Here is a 22,967-nt window from a genome sequence, read left to right on the forward strand (position 1 = left end):
ATATTTAAGTATTTTAAGTGGATTTGTGTTTGTACGTCATGTACAAAACATGTCAGTGAATAGATCAATTCGGAATGTGCCTCCATGAAGGATTGGCTTGTTCCGCTGAGCGCCCCCGTGCGGAAGGAAAATACTTTTGTCAAATGAAAACCGTCGCACGTACATGACGTAAGACATTTAACCAACGTTAGAAGCTATTTGCTAAGATAATGGCGACCGAGTAATAGCAGAGCTGTTAGATAGATAAGGAATACATTATTAAAACGCATATTTATCTTTAACGTCAAGCTGAAAACACATCATGTTGATGTCAAATATATACATAAGCTTATTTGTCAAGATAGTTTTTTAGCAGCGTTGCTTTGGTGGTCGATAGTCTGATGAACAGTGCGTGAACATTTATTTCGTTTATTACGGATCTTGTTTCAGTTTCGTTCAGTCTGTAGTGTATCAACAGCAGTCTTTGGGAAAGCACCTCCAGATTTGTGAGATTATTACGAGGACATCGCTGGATCAACATGCTTGAGGACTGTTGACTAAAGAAATAGTCACTTCGCCTTTGCTGGTAAGCATATATGATTAGAAAGTAATACATTTGATTATAATATATACAATAGTGAATATAGCAACTGTTGGTATTGCATGTCAGGTTTATAATTTCACGTCTCCTTCAGTTTCTTAGGAATATTATAACCTTTTAGACACGTATAGAGACTATATATATATATATATATATATATATATATATATATATGTATATATATGTGTGTGTGTGTGTGTGTGTTAGAAATAGAATTAATATTGATAAATATCACAGAAAAAATGCACGTCTCTAAAATGACAGCCAGTCTCACCCTTCATGGCATTAGCAGCAAGAAAGAGTCAAGAGGAGGCGGACCGGCCCGCCCTTTCTCAACCAATAGGAATCGTTCCCCCTGTCAATCATTTTGCACTTTCCGAATTGCTCACATGGGATTGGCTTACATATCTGTGTGGGCGGGGTTTTGTACTGAGGGGTTTGTGATGGCTGCAATGGGGCGGCGATTAGAGTTGAAATCGCTATATTTTATATTTTATTATACTATACTAATACTAATATATATTATATTATAATATAATTTATCATATATTTCCGCTATATTTTACACATTCAGGCTTGTTGAATCCATGTAAAATTCAATCACGTGATTATTACGGTGCTCGGTCTGGTGGAGGAGTGGATTGGAGTCGCGAGCTACCGCTGCTGTATTTTCACATTGAGCTCGTAAAAAAATACTCTTCATTGGAACTATGACTCGAATATCAGTCTATCTGGACCTGTTAGAGCTGAACTGAAGACACTGAAGGTGCTGCGGGTGTTTGTTTCGGGATATTTCACGTGCTTTAGACACATTTAACCCGTGCTGATTTCAGTCTCGTGGAGGAGTCGCGCGCTGCTGTCAGTGACATTGGTCTCGTGAAAGTCGTGACTCTGATATCATTTAGGTTATGGCTTATAAAAGGATCATTACATTTATCAAGACTCTTATTTGGGTTTAAAGCGAACAGCGTATTTGATCGGTCACTGCAAGAGCAAATGCTGGGGAGCTGATACAGCTCATTTGATCGTCACTGTTTTATATAAACTCTTACACGCACTGCCAGGTAAGACTGCGTTGTTATATTAGTAGTAACTTATGATTTTATTCTTGTTTTAGCAATTGTTGCCTGGCAAAATGTGTGTGTTTTCTAAACATGTTTACAACGTTCAGCTGAACAAATCTCTCAATCAGTTCATCATAACCAGCAGTATATCCATATTATGTTAGTAATTTGGACATTGTGTAAATGAATAGATATTGTTTGCACGTTTGAGAATTTCAATGTGAGTGTGCACTTGTTAGAATGATTGCACAATATAAGGGAGTGTGTATATGGGAGTGTTTCCTCTGCTTATCAAGATCTTGATGAAGGACATATTTGTGTGACATGCATAGATCTTTAGTATACGAACACTGTCTGTAGTAGTTACAGTGTTTTGGCAGAGACTGCTGTTGCCATAGTTCAATTATTTATAAGGAACAACCCTTGTTTAATAAGCTGTGCTGGCCTAGCTTTAATTCAAACATTTTTAAATTTCTGGGTAGTTGGCATACTATTACAAACAATGTCTTTTAGAATGACATGCCTTACCTATTTTAAAACAACATTTTTCTAATTCTAGTGTAATTTTTTTACATGCATTGCAAATCCCATATTACTTGAGAGACATGGAATATTTCACGGTTAAAAAAATGTGTCTTTCACACTGCTGTACTGTTTACCTATATATATATATATATATATATATATATAGGTAAACAGTCTTAATAGAATATAGTGATTTTGTTTTTAATATTCAGAAGCAACAGAACCAACCTTGTATTTTTTGGATTGCACAAATATAATGCTGTTTTCTACACACAGCAGACCGTGTCCAGATTACTGGCATGCGGTGGAGGTTTGCTGGTAGTTAGATCAGGTAAAGTCAACCGCTCTGATGGTTACCTTATTGTAAGTTCAGACAGCTGGACGCTTCACTGACTTGCATTTGTCTTCTTGGTCTGTTCACTGAAGGTGACTTTCCAGAGCACACGAACGCTCCATGTTGCACGTATTTGCCAACTGCAGGTCCAGACTCTTTAATACGACACCGCTCAGTTGTTCAGAAGAACCCTGGCATTACCAGCACTGAATGTTAATGGTGTACAGCTGAGGCTATGCTCAGTAACTGATGGCCAAATGTGGCTTGTTTTGAGGAAGTGGTCTCAAAGGCTTAAGATTTAGCGGAATACAAGAAGACCTAACTCTTTTTTTTTGTATGATTTTTTATTTTTATATTGAAGTATTACAGTAATGCTGCCTCTAGCCTAACTCTTAAATAAAAAAATAAAAAATGCAATTTGTAGCATTTAATGATTAATGATCCTGAATAAAGTTTTACTGTGATGCTGTATGAGCTCCTTCTGCATCCATGAATAAAGAGAGAATAACATTTGTGGTAAACTGATATATTGCGGCGGACTGGGTGATATGACAATATTATTGTATATCGACGATGTCTCGCAAGTATCACGATGTTGATTATAACATTCAGGTACCAGACGATCATTGGCGATATCAGGGAAAAAATGACAAATATCTTTCACATAGCCCTGTAGTTACTATACACATTTTTATTCACGTGCAATAGCATGAATTAAATATTTTTTATGTAGTTGGTAGGGTTGAGAATAGAAAACTGATTCCAATTCTGGAATTGGAAAGATTCCAATTGGCAATTCCGCAAGAAAACTCTAAATAGAATTCAGTTCTGTACTTCCTCACTGTTTTCTGTGCTGCAAGTACAGAGAGCCACAGAGTACAGAGAAATCCTGTAAGTGTAAACCCAGTTGGTTTTGTGTTAAGTGAACGTAAAGAGTTGAGAAAGAAATGTGTGTAACAGTAGCCTATATTGGGTCCGAGCATTAACAGCAGCCTAGCCTACTATTCCCGCTGCCACCTGTCATTAATGTTACTTTAAGAACAAAAGAAAAAAACCTCATTGATCTTGACTGAATTACTTTTGTAATTTTAATTTGCCTAATTTATATTTTATTTGCCTGTTGTTCAGAGCTGACTGCTGTAACTGCAACGTGTGCGACTATGCTTTGTAGATGCGTTCCCTGTAAACATCATTTATCCTTACTTTCTTAATTGTGTCAAATATTGTTTTTTGATTACACATCTTGATTTGATGTTTTTTTTTTTAACGGTGCTATTAATTTTTATGCAATTTATTTTGTTCTGCATATGAAGAAATGGAACTGTTACTGTATCCTATGGAAATTTGGAATAGGCAGTGATTTCTCCCATTTAAAAAAAAAATATGATCAAGTAGGCCGATTCTTTTATTTTGATCTGCAGTCTAATAAAAGTTAAACAGAATAAAATGTTAGCTGCCTATTTAACAGCCTAGTTTTGTTCCAATGTTGGTTGCTTCATTATAGCGTGTTGAGAGCGTTATACTTTTGCTGTAGTCTAAAAAAACAAAAAATAAAGATAAAGTGCAGCCAGACTGAACAGGTTTATGGTGAATGTCTGCAGTGTTGTCTCCGGCAGGGTGGGGCTCATGTAGACGATATAATCTGACATTTGATATTTTTTAAGGTGATTATCGATAGGATATTTTTTTTTACATATCACTGATCAAAGTACAAACAAACTCATCTAGAAACTGTAGTAAGCACGTTTAGAACAGCTTGTGCATAATGTGTTGTTGACACTCTGCTCTAAATTGGGGCGACACAGCATTTCCCATTAACACATGGGACTTAAACAATAGCTCTGAGCAATGCAGTTAGACAAAAACATAGCTGAATGTTTTTTCTCTGAGTATTTCTCAGGGAGTGTTGTGTTTGCATGTGACAGAAGGTGTATCCAAGTGTTTGTATTGTGTATTTTATGTGTTCATTTATCAAAACGTGTCTTGTGGGTGTATGATCCCTTTGCTTCACCTCTTTACAAAATGTTCAGAATGTGTGAACATTACATCCTTTATCCCTTAATAAGGAATAGGAACAGCATTATATATGTTTGTTTAATTATTAAAGAGTTTAGTGCTACCAGAAGGTATTTAGATACAGTTTTAAAGCAAAGACCCAGAACACCTCATCATTGTGGCCGCTTTTATATTTTTTTTCAAAAAAATGTTAATTTATCTCTGTCTTTTCTAGTGAAATGTCTTTGGTTTTCCCACGACCCAATACCAGTGTGATCGGCAAGAAGGACAAGCGACTCATGGCTGAGGTGAACGCCTCCCCGCTCAAACACTTCGTCACCGCCAAAAAGAAGATCAACGGCATCTTTGAACAGCTGGGGGCTTACATCAAAGAAAGCTCAGCCTTTCTGGAAGGTGTCTGCTTTCATTTCCCTTGGCAATTCCTTCCACTCCTTGTTTCAGGAACTCAAAAGCACACTGTTGCATGCTGTACATCTGTCTAGCTGATAAGAGAAACGGGTTTCATTCTGACTTGCCGTGCCTTAGATAAAAAAGACAGGTTATGTAACGAACTGGGAGACGGCTGAAGGCTCAGGGAAAAGCATGGCTTAGTCAGCGTATTATGTCTGTAAGACTTTCTTCTATGAACACCTCAGGTTATCTTCTTACAAAGAATGACCCTAAAGTAACTTCTTACAAATCTAACCTGGCAGTTGTTTCAGTAGTCTGCCAAGGTTTTTACTGGAAGGATTTTGGAGGATTTTATATTAGGTTTATTTGAGGTCAGTCATATTTTAGCCAAAATTGCCAAAGCTTAAATAGATAGCATAAATTGTTCAATAGATTTGGACGTGCAAGTAAAAAGGTATTTTTTCTACTTCACCACTATAAAGAATGCGAATATACAGTAACTAAAAGCGAGCGAAAGGAAGAAACGTTTGTAATCCCTTGCAAAATGGAATAACTCATGGAATATTGTTAAATTCGCAGAAAATCGTGTGACCAGATCAGCTGACAAATCAATGGGATCATGTACCTCTCTCATTCCCCACGAATCCAAATGTTTCCATGGTTGCGATGTAACATTTAGCCTAATTGCTAACCTATTATTTCTTTTGCAAACAAATTTTTGAGCTTCTCTAAATTAGCATTCACATACACAATCACATACACGCCCTGTGTGAACAAAAGCCAGCCCAGGACGTAGTGATGACACCCAGTTGCATAAGCCGTGTACAAAGAACTGTAGCTTTTAGGATCCGATGGTGTCTGCGTGCTTTACGTCTCGCTGCTTAATTTTGCTTCCTACTCTTCACCAATTTTTCTTCCAGCGTATTCCTTATCGAATTAACACGTTGAAAAGAAGTCATAATCGAAAAAAAGTTGTGATTTGACCACGAAACATGTTGTACATAAACAACAAAGTTTGAACATCAACATCTAATGCCTGATCAGCTGCCATATTGTTCAAAGCAATGCAAACACTTCCGCTGTTGTACCACAACATGTTTTTGAAGCGTACGTTACACGTCACATCCTGACGTCACGGCATGTGTGTGAACGCACTCACAGATTCCGGAAAATCACTGGCAGTGTGAATGAACCAAAATCAAACAATCCCGGGACACATTATCCGTGTATTTTCCGGAATCTCTGTGTGAAAGGGGCTTTAGTGATCTGACATTTAATTTTTTTAACTGGATTTTTTTTTAATTGGTTCACATTGAAGGAGGGACCCGAGCCGTATCTAGAGACCAGGGGCTGGATTCACGATAATCTTCTCAAGAAAGAAGTTAGGAAATTTCTCAAGATAAATTCTAAGAAATTCATAAGAATGTTCTGTAAGGCTAGAAGCTTACGCTGCTATTTTGAACCAATAATCTGAACAAAAAGCAGTTGAAGGGTGGCGTGCATAATTCAGTTATTTATCTGACTCCAATATAATTAATCTGACTCCATTAAAGTTGTTGTTATTCTTTAACCTCTTATTCTTTAAAGGGTAAAGGTCTTTCTTGGAACTGATAGGAAAAGATAAGATTTAACCTGAACATTTAGATAACGAAAGTTATAATCACTTTAGCTTTCAACATCATCAGTGATAAAAGGAAATATTCTTAAAGCCTTTAAAGAAGTTATTTATTAAGTTACATGTTTAAATATGCAGACAGTAGAATGGAACAACATGCTGTATAGAAAACTTAAGCCGCGTTTCCACCGAAATTACCCGGAACAATTTGTCCCAGGAACTTTTTTCCCAGGAACTTTTTTTGCCCCAGACCGGTTGCTTTCTGTGTTTACACCGCGGTCTAAAGTACCGGGAAGGTAAACTGCGCGCAACTGCTCCTCCCAGTCTGCGACGGACAGTAATCAGTTTTGAGCGCCACATTTATAATAAGTATGGAGGAGATTCAAACTGTGCTGCAGTTATGTATTGGTTTACTAACGAGGTAATTAACAAAACAAAATAGACGAGCACTGATACTAAAGCGTGTTCAGAAAGCTTGTATGCGTATAAAATTAGACAACGTATGTTATCAGTTATTGTGAGATGCTGGGACGAACGCGCAAACATTTCCTCTTTCGCAAATACGCTTAAAAAAAGCCTGAACCCCGTCTATCAATCATAAATAGTGACAGTCTTGTAAATAGTTGTTTGTTACTAACCTCAAAGCGCTATTTCAATCCTGTTATAGTAAATTTATAACATGGTTTGGAGTGCCTTGCAATAGATGACAATGTGTAAACATAACGACTTAATAATAAAAGCTGTGGCAGAAAAGAGACGAGCACTGATAAAGCGTGTTCAGTAAGCTCGTACTGCTAACGTTAGATATAAAATTTGTATGTTATCAGCTATTGCGGACATTGACCGTGAGATGGCTGGGACGAACGTGCAGAAAGTTTTCTCTTCCACAAAATAAAGCCTGAAACTCGTCGCCAGTCCACCAGTTTTTTATTAAATTCCATATTTGCAGACAGACAACTCTTACTGCATGAAGCCACGACACGAACCGCAATAGATTTTTTAAAAAGGGAGGTTAAAAATAAATAAAATGCTGCGTGGAGTCATCCAACCAAAATGCGGCGTGAACACAACCAATCAGCTTGTGCAGCGCACAAGTCCCACCCCTGAAAGTTCCTGAACTTTGAAAAAGTACTACCTCGTGAGCAGGGACTATCGGAGGGGGAAATATTTACCCGGAACTTCATTTAGACCCTGGTTCCTGCGGTGTAAACACATCGAGTACCAGCCCAAAGTTCCTAGTTCCTGGGGAAAGTTCCTGCGGTGGAAACGCGGCTTTAGTTGTAACAAATAATGCACTGCTGTGCAGAAGAGGCCGTAAAAGCCTTTCTTGTAGTATGAGGTTACGCACTGCTGTGCCTTTCTCCCAGATCAACAGTTACCTTTCCTTCTTATACCCTGAGTAAAGCATTGTTAAACATGAGTGGAATACCAACACCGAAACCAAAAGATAAGGCAAATGATGAAGGCCATTGTGCCACGTATAATTCACATGTATACCATTAAAGGGATTTCTGAAGTGCTAGGGCAGTAAAGAGTTATACCCATATTCGCTCAGCCCTACAGTTCAATTCGTTAGAAACTCCAATTCTGTAAAAACAAAGAACAGTTTTTTTTCTCAAGAAGAAAATAACGGGTTTTGGCGTTGTCTGATTTTCGAGCAGTAATGTCGTAATTGTAAAATTAAAAACGAGGTCCCTATTTTTGTAGAGTTCTTTCTGAATTTCGAATTCAGCTAGCAAAAACATTATCTATCAATGGTGTCACTTCAGAATACTTGTCCACATATAATATAATACATATTACTATTACTAGGGATGTGCATAATGTTAGTAATGTTATGCTGTAATGCTTAATATTGAAATAACCCAATAAATTACCTTTGGGGATTTAAGACAAGTTGGAAGCTATCCTAACTTTAAGAAGTTTTTTGCAAAGATTTTAAGGACATTCTTTTTAGGAAATTTCGTGAATGTTTTGAAAATAGAAAATAGCAGTTTAGAGGAATTTATTCTTAAGAATATTTCACGAATCCTACTCCAGAATATCATAGAGACTTTAGGGTGGACTCTTCTGGTGTGGGCCACGAATCCATACCTATAATTGACAACCATGACTCTTGACTATAAAGGCATTTCAAAGTTCTCAATGTTGCTGAAGTATTTAAAATATCAAGTGTAGTTGAACTGGTCTCTTTTCTATGTCAGAAACTTACAGCAATGAAGAACTGGATCCTGTTACCACAGAGGAGCAGGTGGCGGAGGTGCGGGGATACCTGTCCAAAGTGGCAGGGATTGGGGAAGTCTTGTCCCGGAGACACATGAAGGTGGTCTTCTTTGGCAGGTACAGTGTATATATATTGCCCCTCACAGTGTAAGAGTAGCACTAAAGCCCAAAGTATATTTTAATTTTTACACAAATGCTAGTGTGTGCTTACAGGGCGCAGCCATTGGTTAGTACATTTTGCACAACCAGATTTTCTTACAGTGCGTAGTCTGTATGCTCAGCTTGCATATATATCCCTTGACAGTTTTTTGCGCTAATTAGTTTGTGGAGAAGGTGGCAGCACTGCCCCGGTCCATGGTTTCACAGTCGAAAAAGAAACAACAAAACAAAACAAAACTACTGGAAACAACAATAGCTGTCCACATTGATGACCGCTTGTGTGAGGGATTTAAAAGATACATGCAACTCTAGTGTAAACTAGTACAAATAATTTTTTTATTGGTGAAAACTTCTGGAGAGATAAAGCGCTGACACTGGACATAGTTTACACTTCTAGTGTGCTTTTGTTGACCATCCACATTCACCACTCAAATGGAGAATACTGTGAAATGCTGTGCACAAAGGTATCGGGTATACTTAATTGTCCATGTTCCGCTCAATCCACGGCACAGTTGAGCGTGTAATAGGATGCATGATATTGGATTTTTGCCGATATGCTCATTTTGGCCAATAGCCAATGCTGATATACGTATCTTTTTTTCCTACGTATGGAAAAACACCAAGTCTCTCGTGTGCAGGAATTATAAATGAATTGGTTTTCATTTCAGTTAGTATTGAGCAAAAACTGTATTTGTTACTTGTTAGAGCTAAATAAATGTTAATAAAGTTCCTTTCATAGTAAAAGTACACTGAAAGCTTTGAAAATTAACATTAATAAAAGAAATTAGCTGCCATTTCTGTTGCACATGAAAAACATCAAACGAAATGAAACCGTGCTTCTCGTTTGAGCTGTGCAGCGTGGACAGTTTATAAGTTCAGACCAATATTTGACAGCACAGTGCGAGCTCAGAACATTACTGTCTGGCTCAGAACAGGTTTACTCGATCCATTCTCGATCACACGACACGTTACTACACAGAGGTGGGAGATCAGTTGAGAAAGCGCTTGAATTTGGCGCAGTATTAATAACTTCACTGCTAGATCTTGTGATATTTTCTTTACAAATTTATTTGATCTGCATCTCAACTCAAGCACAGTGCTTGACTGTCAAATGTGTATTTTCAAGAAATAAACATGTGATATTATTAGTTACTGCACTTATTAATGCAAAACGATAGTAATTTTATGATTAAATTACCTTTATGATTAAAAATCCTCCCACTCCCCAGTGCTACTGCTCTCAAATGTTAGTCCGGAGCCCTGGGACTGTGCTGATCAGCTTAAAGGACAATTCCAGTGAAAAATGAACCTAGGGGTATTTAACACATGGTTACCGAGTCGATCGTTCCCTGCGATGCGTTTTCATGAAAATCGAATGTATAGAGTTTTATCTTTAAAAACAGTTTAGCTCATAGCAGTAGTATATGGGGCATAGAGTAAGTAAAATTAAATCGCTAGTTAATACCACTAACAAGGCTCAAAATAGCCTCACACTAACACGGTAACATAATGAGGGTCCTTACATACAAACCGAAGCATTGAGAACTTTGTAAGTGTACAGACAGTTTAATAAGAAGATACTTTATAAAGACAGTACATTACGCGTTTACATCCAGGATCCATCTTGGAAAACAGTCTCGACTAATCGAGCCACGAACGCCGTGCTACGTTAGATTTCACAAACGTAACTCCTATCGACCAGCTATCCTATCGACGGCGTTCGTGGCTCGATTAGTCGAGACTGTTTTCCAAGATGGATCCTGGATGTAAACGCGTAATGTACTGTCTTTATAAAGTATCTTCTTATTAAACTGTCTGTACACTTACAAAGTTCTCAATGCTTCGGTTTGCATGTAGGGACCCTCATTATGTTACCGTGTTAGTGTGAGGCTATTTTGAGCCTTGTTAGTGGTATTAACTAGCGATTTAATTTTACTTACTCTATGCCCCATATACTACTGCTATGAGCTAAACTGTTTTTAAAGATTAAACTCTATACATTCGATTTTCATGAAAACGCATCGCAGGGAACGATCGACTCGGTAACCATGTGTTAAATACCCCTAGGTTCATTTTTCACTGGAATTGTCCTTTAAGCGTTCATGTCAAAACTGAATTACTTTGGGTTAAGTCACACCTTTTGCATTTACAGAACCAGTAACGGGAAGAGCTCCGTCATTAACGCCATGCTTTGGGACAAAGTGCTGCCATCTGGAATCGGACACACCACCAACTGCTTCTTACGGGTGGAAGGCACTGATGGCAATGAGGCATTCCTGCTCACCGAAGGATCGGATGAAAGAAAGAGTGTTAAAGTAAAAACTTTTCCTTATTGTCATAAAGCCATTCCTAAGTGATTTTGGATCTCTTTTGTTTGAGTCTTTGGGTGTGTCTAACATGTTCAGTCAGATTGGGGATGGGGAATGTAAATTGGCCTCTTGCATAACATAGTGCATCTCCCCATAGCAACCATAAATGAGCTTTGCCCACTGGAGGTGTTAATGATGGTGTGTAATCTCTTCAGTCTGACAAGTGAGAAGACACGCTGTAGAGCTAGACTTGTGTTCACAGATTTCATAAACATTGAGACTTAAATTGTGGCCATGTAGTGTTGCGATATTGACAAAGCCGAAACCATATACTTATTCTGAGTAAACCTATAGTGTACACTACACACAGGCTCTGTTCCAAAACCTTGTGAGCTGTCTATGAAGGCAGCATCTTAAGGTATCACAGGCTGGTCATAAAGTGTCAAGTTAATCAGGAAGCATCAAGTGTCCTTCGTGAAGGAGACGATGCCAGATTGCAGAACAACAAGCTCAGAATGTATCTGATGCACTCATTTTTGTCAATCTGAATGAGTCCAATCCAATTTCAGATTCTGAAAGTTCTGTATACATATGAATCCTAAACTTTATACTCCGTGAGTATAATTGTCGTTTTCAATCTGACTCATTGAGGTGTTTACATGAAGGCTTTGACTGACCAATGGATTTTTTTGGGGTGCTTGTAAATATAGCTTATGAGAAAATAAATCCAAGATGGTGAATGAGGCAAGATAAATGTTGTTTTATATCAAAGTATATATTTAGTATGCCCTTTTTGTATGCACACTACTTAATTTTGGAGTGTTGTTAGCTTACCAATAGGGCTCAATGATAAATCAAATATTAGTTAATAGTGTGATAATTTTGCTGACATTATAAAATCAAGGAATGTCGTGATATCACGGTAATGTTGAAAGTTTAACTTAGATTTCTAAAGAAAGTAAGCCAATTCTACACCCCTTTGTCATCGCACGAGTATGACCGTGTCAGAGGCATAGGCTAGTTAAACTGCTTTCAGACACTCCAGGGTGTACGTGTCCTCTGTGAAGCAATGGTTTCTATTTACAATGTGTTCTTTAAACGTTGTCAATGCAATGGCCCATCAGAGGCGTTTAGGTCAGAATGCACTCAACGTTGCACTAAACGCTGGAGTTTTTGTTAAAAATTTGGAAAAATAGAGATCGCTCAGCATTATTTAACGTTAACATCAAACTCTATAAATCAGTTTATAAAACAGTTGATTCTCCCGTTTAGAGTTTGTAATCAACTTTAGAGTTTGTTTCATTCACTCCCACCCCCTCCCTTCTGGGCTCCTTCCAAAGCCACGCCCCCAAAACACATGAACGCGCGATGCCGACCGCTCACAGCTGGAGGACGCGTTTACCAGAGCCGAGCGGAGAGGAGCGCAGTGCATGTAGTGACATCATGTCAGAATCACATGTAATAAAATACCTAACTTTATCATTATGAATATAACTTAATATAATATAAGTACTAACATGGCTGTTAGTACTCACTATCAAGCTAGCATATCGATACTGGTAAAGTTTCAAATATATTGAGTTTGATTCGGCCACGAGCTAGTAACATAAGGCAAAGCTAAAAACAGGTTGCATTGATACACGTTTTCCCATTACCATCAGTTACACTGTGATGAAGGTGAATTTCGTGTAAAATTCATAACATATACGGTGTTTTGCATGTAAGAGCTTCCACGATGAAAGCACTGTTGGCTCTGATGAGGACTAACGTTACACTCCGGTGACAAGTAGCCTACCTTTCTACCTTACTAGTTCCTTTGTTTGCCTTGGCTGACTGTATATGCAGGTACTGGGAATTTTGACTGCTCTTTCTCTGCCATTATTGTGATTCTTCCTAGCTTCCGTGCCTCTCTCCGTGCCTCTTCCCCTCCTCGAGTCAAACGGGTGCGCGCATGTGGGCAGTTCCTGTAGCAGCAGGGGTTGTAGCCATGGTAGCGAGGGAGAGTGACAGTCGCCCAGCCAATCATTTCATTCGTTCCGAATGGAAATAAGTAGCTGTGTTTATTGCGCCCTGAGAGGACTACAGACACTCGAATTTTATACTCTCTTTTTCAGAGTACTTACATTTTAATTATGTGTTGGTATATAAATAAAGTAAAAAAAAAAAAAAAACTGCCGACCCTGCCTTTAATGAAAATGGTAAATAATATTGATATTTTTCATTTATATGGTTCAAGTAACCTAATTCCAATGTTTTCCTCCCTCGTGGCACAGATCGGAAATGAACCTCGAATGTGTAAGCAGGAAAAAAAGCACTTGGATTTGGTTATTCTCAGATCGGTTTCAGGCCTCATTCAAATATGTGGAAATAAATCTGATATGAATCAGATACGTGCATTTGCATCTGCCATGTAAGTGGACAGATCGGATATTCCTGTCAATGCGAGTCGTACGTCATTGTAAAAGTGGCGGTGGCGAATGACGTCAACCTCGGTGAACACAAGGTGGACACAAACCTCGATCACATGACTCTTTTCAATGCAGGATGAGGGCTCAACCCAATGTTTTGCTGACCTTTAAAGATGGTGCGGAAAGCAAAATTTGTATTATAATTTCATCCGTGTCCATTGCAACTGGCGCCATTTTTACTTTCTTTTCGGCCTAAGTATTCTGGGTCAGTGCGTCTACCTTGTGTTGTTTAGGGTAAATGCAGATATCGGATAGGGGTCACTTTTAAAAGATGATGTGAGCTGGTCGTCAAAACAATTGGATATAGTCAGCAAATCGGAATTGGGCATCAAGACCTGCAGTGTAAATGCGGCCTAAAAGTGTGATATGTTTTAGAGAGAACTGATTGTAAACTGCTTGTTTGTGAAAATCAGCAAAAATTAGAATAAAAAAAATATATATTTTAGAAAAAATAAAACTTTTACTTGTTACTCTAAAACATTTTTTCAATTTTGAATTTTTTTAATTAATATGAAATGATAAAAAGAATTATAAGTTATGGTTGTATAAGCTTTTTTTTAAATTAGTCCCTTTTATGCATGTATGTACCTCATTTAGACATGTAAATGGCAATACTGATACTGTCATTAATATATTGTGCTTCAGTTTTTGTACCATGCTATGTGATAAAATTGGAAAACAATGAGCAGATGTGGTCTGTGATGGGCAATACGGCAAAAACTTGTGTTGTGCTAAATGAATGTCTCTAGATCTTGGCTGACTGTACATGAGCTCCAGTCTATAATTAAACCCACATGGGTCAGGGGCCTTTTCCTGCCAGCTGTCACAAGGTCGCACGTTTTTGTCATTTAGGACTCGTCTCATGACCTTTCCTCTGCATTGATATATTACAGGGCTGAGGAAATGTGCATGCTATACCTAAAAGCACATTGTTCACTGTAGAAGAATGCTGGGAATGAGCACGTCACTGTACTTATCAGTTTATCAGAGGTGCATGAAAAGGAGAAAGACACAATTAGACGAATGTTTACGGCAAAGATTTATTTATTTTAATTCTTGCATTTAAACGTAGAGATGAGACTAATGAAATTTATAGGTGAAAAACAAAGAAACATGTTGACTTGTACATTTGCACAACAATAGATGAAGCATAATATCACCAGCTAACAATAGCTAATTTTCCATTCACATATTTTTGTGTGAATTTTATGATATCGCATAAAAAAACACTGAATGGAATTGTGAAGATGTGTATAAAATATAAAACTGTGCATAAAAAACAAGCTCTTTAAAAAAAAAAAAAATCAAATCATGCACATAAGCTATGATAGAAACACATTTACCAAATAAATTCCTGGATTGGCAACAAAATCCATGTGACTTTGCCTCAACAGATCATCTGGCTGGATAACTGGATTAACCAGCTGGACTCCCAGAACTGTCTTGCACGATTGCGTTCCCAAACATCAGGCACTCTCCTCTGAATGTAGGATAACATGGCTGCATTTATTATATTGTTTCATCTGTGCGTTCTTTTCTTCATCTGCGCATGGGATGAAAATGGTGTTGAATGCTTGATTTTGATTGGTTGACAACATTCTAAGGAGTGTAATTATTTTCCAGTAAACGCATAGCTATGAAGTAGTTCCAGGTCTGTCGACCGCATGACGGTTCCATATCACTTCGCCACTTTATTTGACTTATTGCAAAGGTCCTTACAGCCTACAACAATAAATGAACCAGAACCGTAGTATAAAGGCCAATTCACGTCAAACAGACGAACGCCAACAAACACGTTTGTTGGGTTTTGTCGGATCAGTGTGTTACCCGTTGGCATCTGTTGCCGTTGGTCGGGGTTTGTTTTCACCTGACTGAACATACAGAACAATGGCTACTAGCTAAATTTAGTCCAGTTAGCCTACAGACATTGTGAACATAGCATCTGGATGATAGATGCTTTTGTGTGTGTGTGTGTGTGTACACACTCTTCAGGATGTGGGACACAGTCGTTCTCTTAATGCTTTTCGCAGTGTCTGAAAGAGGCCATTTCTGTCCTGCCTGAGTGCATGTACACACAATGATGACATAAACAAATGCACTCCATCCCAAGAGTTGGCCAAAGGTCATACAGTTCCCCAAGTCTTGTAACTTTATTACTTGTGATCCTTTACTCTCTGGTGTATGTTTCTAACTAGTGTTGTGTGCAATGCTCCATAGTCATATCGGTCTATCGTCAGCCTGTGAGATCGGCGATACACACTATTATCAGGAGGGTGGATTCAAAAGTGTACTTATTGAATCATTAATTTACTTGTGTATATATACACAAGTAAATTAATGAATTATTTACTTAGTTCGTTGTCTATCATTTTGCGAGCAAAGATGGAGTTGGTGATAAAGAAAAATGTCACATCGCATAGGACGTATTTCACCCAAAAGGCGAGCCGATGGATATCACACAGGCAGTTTGCACGAGAGTTGTGCTGGTGAAGGAGTCTGCTATTAATGTCAGTTATTCTCTACAGAAAGTTAAAGCAAAAACTGAGCTTTTGGCATCTGCTGCTTCATTAACGATGCAACAGTTCTCTCAGAAATGACGAGAGCTGAATCTACCTCATAACAGTATATCAACTATCCTAATTAACTGGTTGGTTATGCAGTGATGTCGTTATAAAATGGTGCAGAGACAAATTCATCGTAGGCCCTAATATTAATTTGATAATAATACTAGCCTGATAATATTAATAATAAATTTATACATCAATGGGGAAACCATACAGTTATTTTCTTTTCAAAGGCATCAGGTATCGGCGATATCTCTGACTGTCGTCTATACACAATATCATCATCTATTGGCGCATTCCTACTCGCAACCATAGATGTTTGGCTGTCCAGCTTTTTAGGTTGATAATCTCACACCTATCGATTTGTAAAATTTGTCAGCAACCCAAAGCCCAGTTTTGTGTAGCTAGAAGTTTGAAGTTCCATGCACCTGGCATCAAACCATGTGTTGCCCAAAGCTGAGACTATGATAAGCTTTAGTTTAGCTTTAATTGCTGGATGAAGCTTTGCCGGATTTGTTTGTTTTATTATCTAGGCGTTTTTCCCCCTTCTCCATTCACTTGCAAACCGGAATCAGCAGGTTTGCGACAAGGTGTGTAACGCGGACAAACACTGACAGGAAGTGAGGTAACTTCCACTGATTGTTACAGAACCAACCAGCCATTTGATCTCATTATTATCATTACATGAAATAATAATAAATAAAATCTAACTTTAATGCTGTAAAATGTATCACCATAGTAAAGAATCGGCAACAGACTCCAGAAAATACTCTCCACAACACCTCAGAGGTAAACCTGTGCATTCCGCTTTAAATGAGATGAACGAAGAGCCAACAGGCTAAAGTAGCGTGAATGCATATGCAATAAGGTCAGCCACAAAATTAACTGTGTCCACACCTTTTCAGTGCTCTTTTTCACTGTCTTTAGTAAATCCTGACGCCAAAAGAGGGTTTGCGCTGGCGCAAGCTGTTTGTAAATTTGGCCCTAAACTTTTTTAAAGAGGGGTTTTACAGTGCTTGACTGTCAGTTCACTAAAGCACAGCTCTGAGATGTTGTGGCTCTAATTGTGCCTCCCTTTAAAGGTGCAGTAAGTGAAACAAACACACCCCTCCCTTCATTGCTCCACCCCCAAAATGCATGAACACACAACGCAAGATTGGGTGTCTATTTATCATAACTGAAGCGAAGCTAAATAATGCTTCACGAAAAAGTAAAGCGAAGATAATGAACAAACGACAAGGAAGAACAAAAATAAGCATGCAGTACACAAGAGTATGCAAGCAAGAGTTTGTTGTTAGTCGCCAGCAACACACAGATCTAGACAAACTCAGAACTGTCTGGTTACTAAAGATAACATTACAACAACAGCATATCTTGGTTCTGTGAAACAGTAAAACCATGTTACTCGCATGGAGCAGAAACAACAAAACCTCAGCATCCTATTTCAGGCCTTCCTGTTTCGCTCTCTCTAATGCTCGAAAGCTTTTCTAATATTAACACGGCTCCAAAAGCTCTTGCCTCTTGCCATAACCCTTCTTTTTTCACTAATATTCCTCTGACCTTTTCTCTTTTGTAATGTCTCTCAGCCATCTCTCTTTCTAGTCTTTCTTCAAATCTCCCTCTTGCTCACTCGCTTTGTATCTAGGGACCTCTGTTTTGATTGGCTAACCTCTGTGCTTGTGACTTCTGCACAGTATGTCATGTGTATTTGAAAAGAGTGTGTAAAATAATGTTTTCCATGACAGGACTCCTTAAATGTCAGTTAATTTAAAAAAAGTCTGATTAAAATTATGTGATAATGCTAATGTGTGCGTGTGTGTGTTGGCAGACGGTGAACCAGTTGGCCCATGCATTACATCAGGATGAGGATTTGGATGCAGGCAGTCTTGTGTGTGTCATGTGGCCTAAAGCAAAGTGTGCATTGCTACGGGATGACCTGGTACTTGTGGACAGGTAAACCGGACAGTTTGGCTGTGAGGCCTGAGACATACTGACATATTTTTAGGAAATAATGTATTATCAGAAATGTTGTCATTTAACATAATACATTGCCTGTTTTAATTTTAAGATCATTAATTTCTGCACAGAATTAAACGTCTTTCTTTGCATGTATTTATTTATTATATTTGCTTTGCTGGATCCTTTTTTAATATAAATATGATATTTAAGGATACCAACTAATTTAGTGCATAAGAAGTCACATTGGTAATATCTGTCTGTCTGAAACTTATATGAAATCTTCCTCTTCAAGCCCTGGCATCGATGTCACAACAGAGTTGGACAGCTGGATAGACAAATTCTGCCTTGACGCTGACGTTTTTGTGCTGGTGGCCAATTCAGAGTCAACTTTAATGCAAACGGTGAGTTTAATACGAACTTCAGTTTGTGAAAAAGGCTAATTAAATGTGGGAGCAGAAGCTTTACACAATATTTTCTATATATATCAGCATTATGGACACAGATAAAGTGCAGTAGTATTCGCACTGATTTCATGTGTGGTTAAGATGTGTGTATAAATCTTTATTGCAATGTAAAATATGACTGATTAACATGATTAACTTCTATTTTTCTCCAGTCTTTGTGAGGTTGTCAAGTAATTTTATAGTGGACTCACTGGTGTCAGCTTATTAAAATATGTCTCCCCTCTGCCTTCTTAAAGGAAAAATCATTCTTTCACAAAGTGAACGAGCGTCTCTCCAGTCCCAATATCTTCATCCTGAACAACCGCTGGGACGCCTCAGCCAGCGAGCCCGAGTACATGGAAGAGGTGTGACTTACATGACACATTCTCTTAGTCTGTTTACCCTGAGATGTTTTAAACCGTTAGCATCCCTGATATTTAAACCTAATACTGTAAGCATGTTTTTTGTTTGTTTTCTTTTACAAAATAAAGGACAAGGTGAAGCTTTAAGTTTTTTATGTCTATTTTACACATTAAATCAAGCAAACAAATTGGACCTTTTAGTAGCGTTTTTCTTTAAACCAAGGGTGAATGATGCATGGCGTTTTTGCACTCTTATAAGGAAACTTGTGTGTTCGTCAGGTGAGACGGCAGCACATGGACCGCTGCTCTAGTTTTTTAGTGGATGAGCTGCGGGTGGTGGATCGCGCTCAGGCCAGTGATCGGATCTTCTTCGTCTCTGCTAAAGAAGTTCTTCAGGCACGTGTCCAAAAAGCCCAGGGAATGCCTGAAGCAGGTATTTGTTACAAACTTTTTCATCAGCTAAACCCTTTAGACGTAAAGTATTTACAATATAAAGTATTTTTTGTGTAAAAATTGTATTTTGAATGTTTTTATTTTAAAATTCTTTATATATATAGGGCTGCACAACAAAACACTACAGTATTTCGATTTGAACTGCTATATGATGTAAATGGACATTAAAGGGGACTTATACCTCTTTAGTTGTGATATAGTCTCAGTACATTCACACTGGTGTTTAAGGAATCCAATACAATTAAATAATAGTTTTTATTATTAGTTTTAACTCAATATATAATATTATAATAACATTTTTATTTGACACTTTGATAGTGATAATACTAATAAAACTTAGTCTTAATAAATCTCAGCATTAGATTCGATAGTCGTTATAAGCTATATTGTGATTTCAGTTTTATTTTGATTAATTGTGCAGCCCCATTTATTTGAATGTTTCATTTGATGTAATTAATAATTATTAGTTTTTCATCATTGAACGTCCAGGGTTTTGCGAACCCCCATTTTGGGAAAAACTGCATTACAATTGTTGAGTCAAATATTCTTTAATGTGATCATGTGAACATTGTAAACTTTAATGTATATGTACAATTAAGCATCAAACTCTTATTTTGAAAGAGCAAGAAAAGTCCTCTTTTCCATGACCCCTGTAAAGCCATTCTTGTTGGATTTTCAGGTGGTGCTCTGGCTGAAGGTTTTCAAGCGAGAATGTTTGAGTTTCAGAACTTTGAAAGGCGTTTTGAGGTGAGTGTTGTTGGGTTTCGGGAGTGTGATTGGTTTCAATGTGTCTGTGTGTTTGTTTGACTGTCATATATACGTGTATGCTTACAGGAGTGCATCTCCCAGTCAGCAGTGAAGACTAAGTTTGAGCAGCACACAATGAGAGCCAAGCAGATTTCTGAAGCTCTGCGTCTGATCATGGACTCTGTGCACATTGCAGCTCAAGAGCAGAGGTGAGCGCAAAGGCGCCTGCTTTTCTTAGCAGTAATCCATCACACTAAACACTGATCCACTGGTGACATTGACATTACCTTAGTGCCTGATTGTGCTGTTACAATCTGAGGAAGTGATATAAATAGTAGAGTCAGATTTTGACATTAGTGATGATATCCAGTAGAGAAATGGTCCTCTAATACAAAAAAAGTTTTTTTATTATCACCTAGGTGTATTTGTAACCATTTAGTTAAATAATCAATAAAAAAAAGTTTTATAAAATGATATAGAGTGTATATAGTCCATTAGTCCATATATTTTAATCCACTGAGTTTTCAGTCTGTACAGGGCTATTCAGTGTGGAAAATAAAATAAAATGTAGAGTTGCGCGTTTACTTGCCATCACACTTGGTAAGGATACAGTGATCTGGAATCAAGCTAACAGTCTTAGATCAGTATTATTAAAAAGAATTTGGTTTGTTATATTTGAATGATAGTTGACTATGCATAGACTGAAATGAATGTTTAGTATAATGATTTTTTGTGTGTTGTTCAGGATTCATTGTTTAGAGATGAAGGAGGAGAGGGAGGACAGGCTGGAGTTCATCGATAAACAGCTGGATCTGCTCACACTGGACTGCAAGAGCAAAATCAAAAAGATCACAGAGGAGGTCGAGAAACAGGTGATGCTCGCTTGTTTTTTCTGTCTTTTTCAGAAATGTTAGCTAAAGTCTAATGTGTCTCTGTTTTGCCTTTCAGACCTGAGCAAACAGAGTATACAAAGTTAGAAAGATTGGGCTGTGTGTGTACAGTATGCACTTACCGTGCATTAGTGCAATGTACACATACCCTAGTGTACGCATAAAAAACTAAATGTACTTTGGGCGTTGCAAATATCAGATTTCAAAAATCAGCCATTTTAGTTGGACTAAATCGGTTCCTTGACATTTTTAAAGGACTAATTTTTGTTTTAGTTTGGCTGAAATAAAACATTTAAACTTCATGTAAATGTATACATGTAATGTCAGACTTTTTTTGGCACATCATACAAATCCACTGAGTCCAATATACTATAATGATGGGGTAATGTGATGAATGTACTATATTGGAAGTATAGTTGTTCATAGAAATGTATTTTTGTTTACAATTTAAGTTGCAAGCATAGTAAAACTGGCATTTGCAAGTTTGCAAGAAAGGTTGTTTCCACCTTTGAACCTGCTCATCTGGATGTGTAGGTATCTAATGCTATGGCAGAGGAGATCCGGAGACTGGCTGTACTAGTGGATGACTACCACATGGACTTTCATCCTTCACAAGTGGTGCTCAAAGTGTACAAGAATGTGAGTTGGACTTGAATTGGACCTCCTCCAGTTTTCCACCCTTGTCTTCTCTTTATTTGTACGCTGCTTTTATCTGCTGTTGATTAATGTTTAGTGTCAACATGTAACTCTCCGCATGGAAATCCCCCAGCTTCCCAAAAATGTCATTTGAGCTTTTCTATTGTCCTTGTTTACTTTCAGTTTTACATAGGGCTGTATACAGATAAAATCAGTTAATGGTGATTAATCTAAGGATTTTTAAAATGTATTAATTTTGTAGTTAATGTGTTGTCTTTGGTAGCTAATTTTTGTTTGGTCTTTTTTGTCATGTTTTGCTGGAATTATTGAGTTTAGGAGCTCCACAGGCACATAGAGGAAGGTCTTGGCAGGAATATGTCAGAGAGATGCTCCAGTGCGATAACTTCATCGCTGCAAACCACACAGACTGAAATGATAGGTCAGTATCTCTCTCATTCAGTGAGCTTTCAAACAACCAGTAACAGCAGCAGGTTAACGAGACGCTTGTGATCGTTCCAGAGGGTCTGAAGCCTCTGCTGCCCATCGGCATTCGAGAGCAGGTGGATAAGATTGTGCCCAGGCAGTGCTTCGCCCTCAGCTACGACCTCAACTGTGACAAACTCTGCAGTGACTTCCAGGAAGACATCAGCTTTCACTTCTCCCTGGGATGGACCATGCTGGTCAACCGCTTCCTGGGTCCCAAAAACACACGCCGCGCCCTCATGGGCTACAATGACCAGGTAACCATGTTAATTTTGGTCCTTTTGTAATAATTTTCAGATTTTTCCATCGATAGCATCCTTGGCGCGCTATGAAATGTATCTTTTTTTTTTAAACCCCAAATTCTTTTTTCTGGGTTCTGGATTTTTAATGGTTAAATTACATTAATTAGACAATTAATTGAAATCTTGAAACGTAATTTAACAACAATGTATTAAAAGTTTAACAAAAATTACATTTTAGGGCCCTATATTTTAATATTTTTGGAAATTCTGTTTAATTTTTCACACATTTTCCTCAACTTTGTTTTAATGGTTTAATTAAATTTACATTTTGAATTCATAAAACTTTAACCATTTAATATAAAAAAAAAAATTTTTTTAAATAAATTTTTATTTTTAAAATAAAGTTTTATTATTATTACTGTAAGAAATACATACTACTGTACAATAATAATATGTAATTTCTTTAATTTAAACAGGACTTTCAGGACAGAACAGGTTAAACAAG

The 22,967-nt window shown here is 37.7% G+C and overlaps 1 protein-coding gene across 2 annotated transcripts in view; it reads left to right on the top strand.

The window, feature by feature from the left end:
* The first annotated feature begins 163 nt into the window (after positions 1-163).
* Positions 164-22,967, top strand: part of mfn2 (mitofusin 2) — a 28,589-nt gene continuing 5,785 nt past the window's right edge. Inside the window, exons 1-14 of one of the 2 annotated variants that reach the window (XM_084138465.1) lie at positions 164-565; positions 4,734-4,912; positions 8,729-8,864; positions 11,059-11,221; positions 18,076-18,200; positions 18,499-18,607; positions 18,907-19,014; positions 19,291-19,444; positions 20,144-20,211; positions 20,299-20,420; positions 20,957-21,083; positions 21,636-21,740; positions 22,074-22,176; positions 22,257-22,477. In XM_084138465.1, coding sequence (XP_083994591.1) covers positions 4,738-4,912; positions 8,729-8,864; positions 11,059-11,221; positions 18,076-18,200; positions 18,499-18,607; positions 18,907-19,014; positions 19,291-19,444; positions 20,144-20,211; positions 20,299-20,420; positions 20,957-21,083; positions 21,636-21,740; positions 22,074-22,176; positions 22,257-22,477 — 1,716 coding nt within the window. In that variant the 5' untranslated portion in view covers positions 164-565; positions 4,734-4,737. Of the gene's footprint in view, positions 566-1,104; positions 1,645-4,733; positions 4,913-8,728; positions 8,865-11,058; positions 11,222-18,075; positions 18,201-18,498; positions 18,608-18,906; positions 19,015-19,290; positions 19,445-20,143; positions 20,212-20,298; positions 20,421-20,956; positions 21,084-21,635; positions 21,741-22,073; positions 22,177-22,256; positions 22,478-22,967 lie in introns of those variants that run through there. The other variant, XM_084138466.1, reaches the window with a different exon arrangement.

This window comes from Abramis brama (genome assembly GCF_963993115.1).
Source record: "Abramis brama genome assembly, chromosome: 16".
Lineage (NCBI taxonomy): Eukaryota > Metazoa > Chordata > Actinopteri > Cypriniformes > Leuciscidae > Abramis > Abramis brama.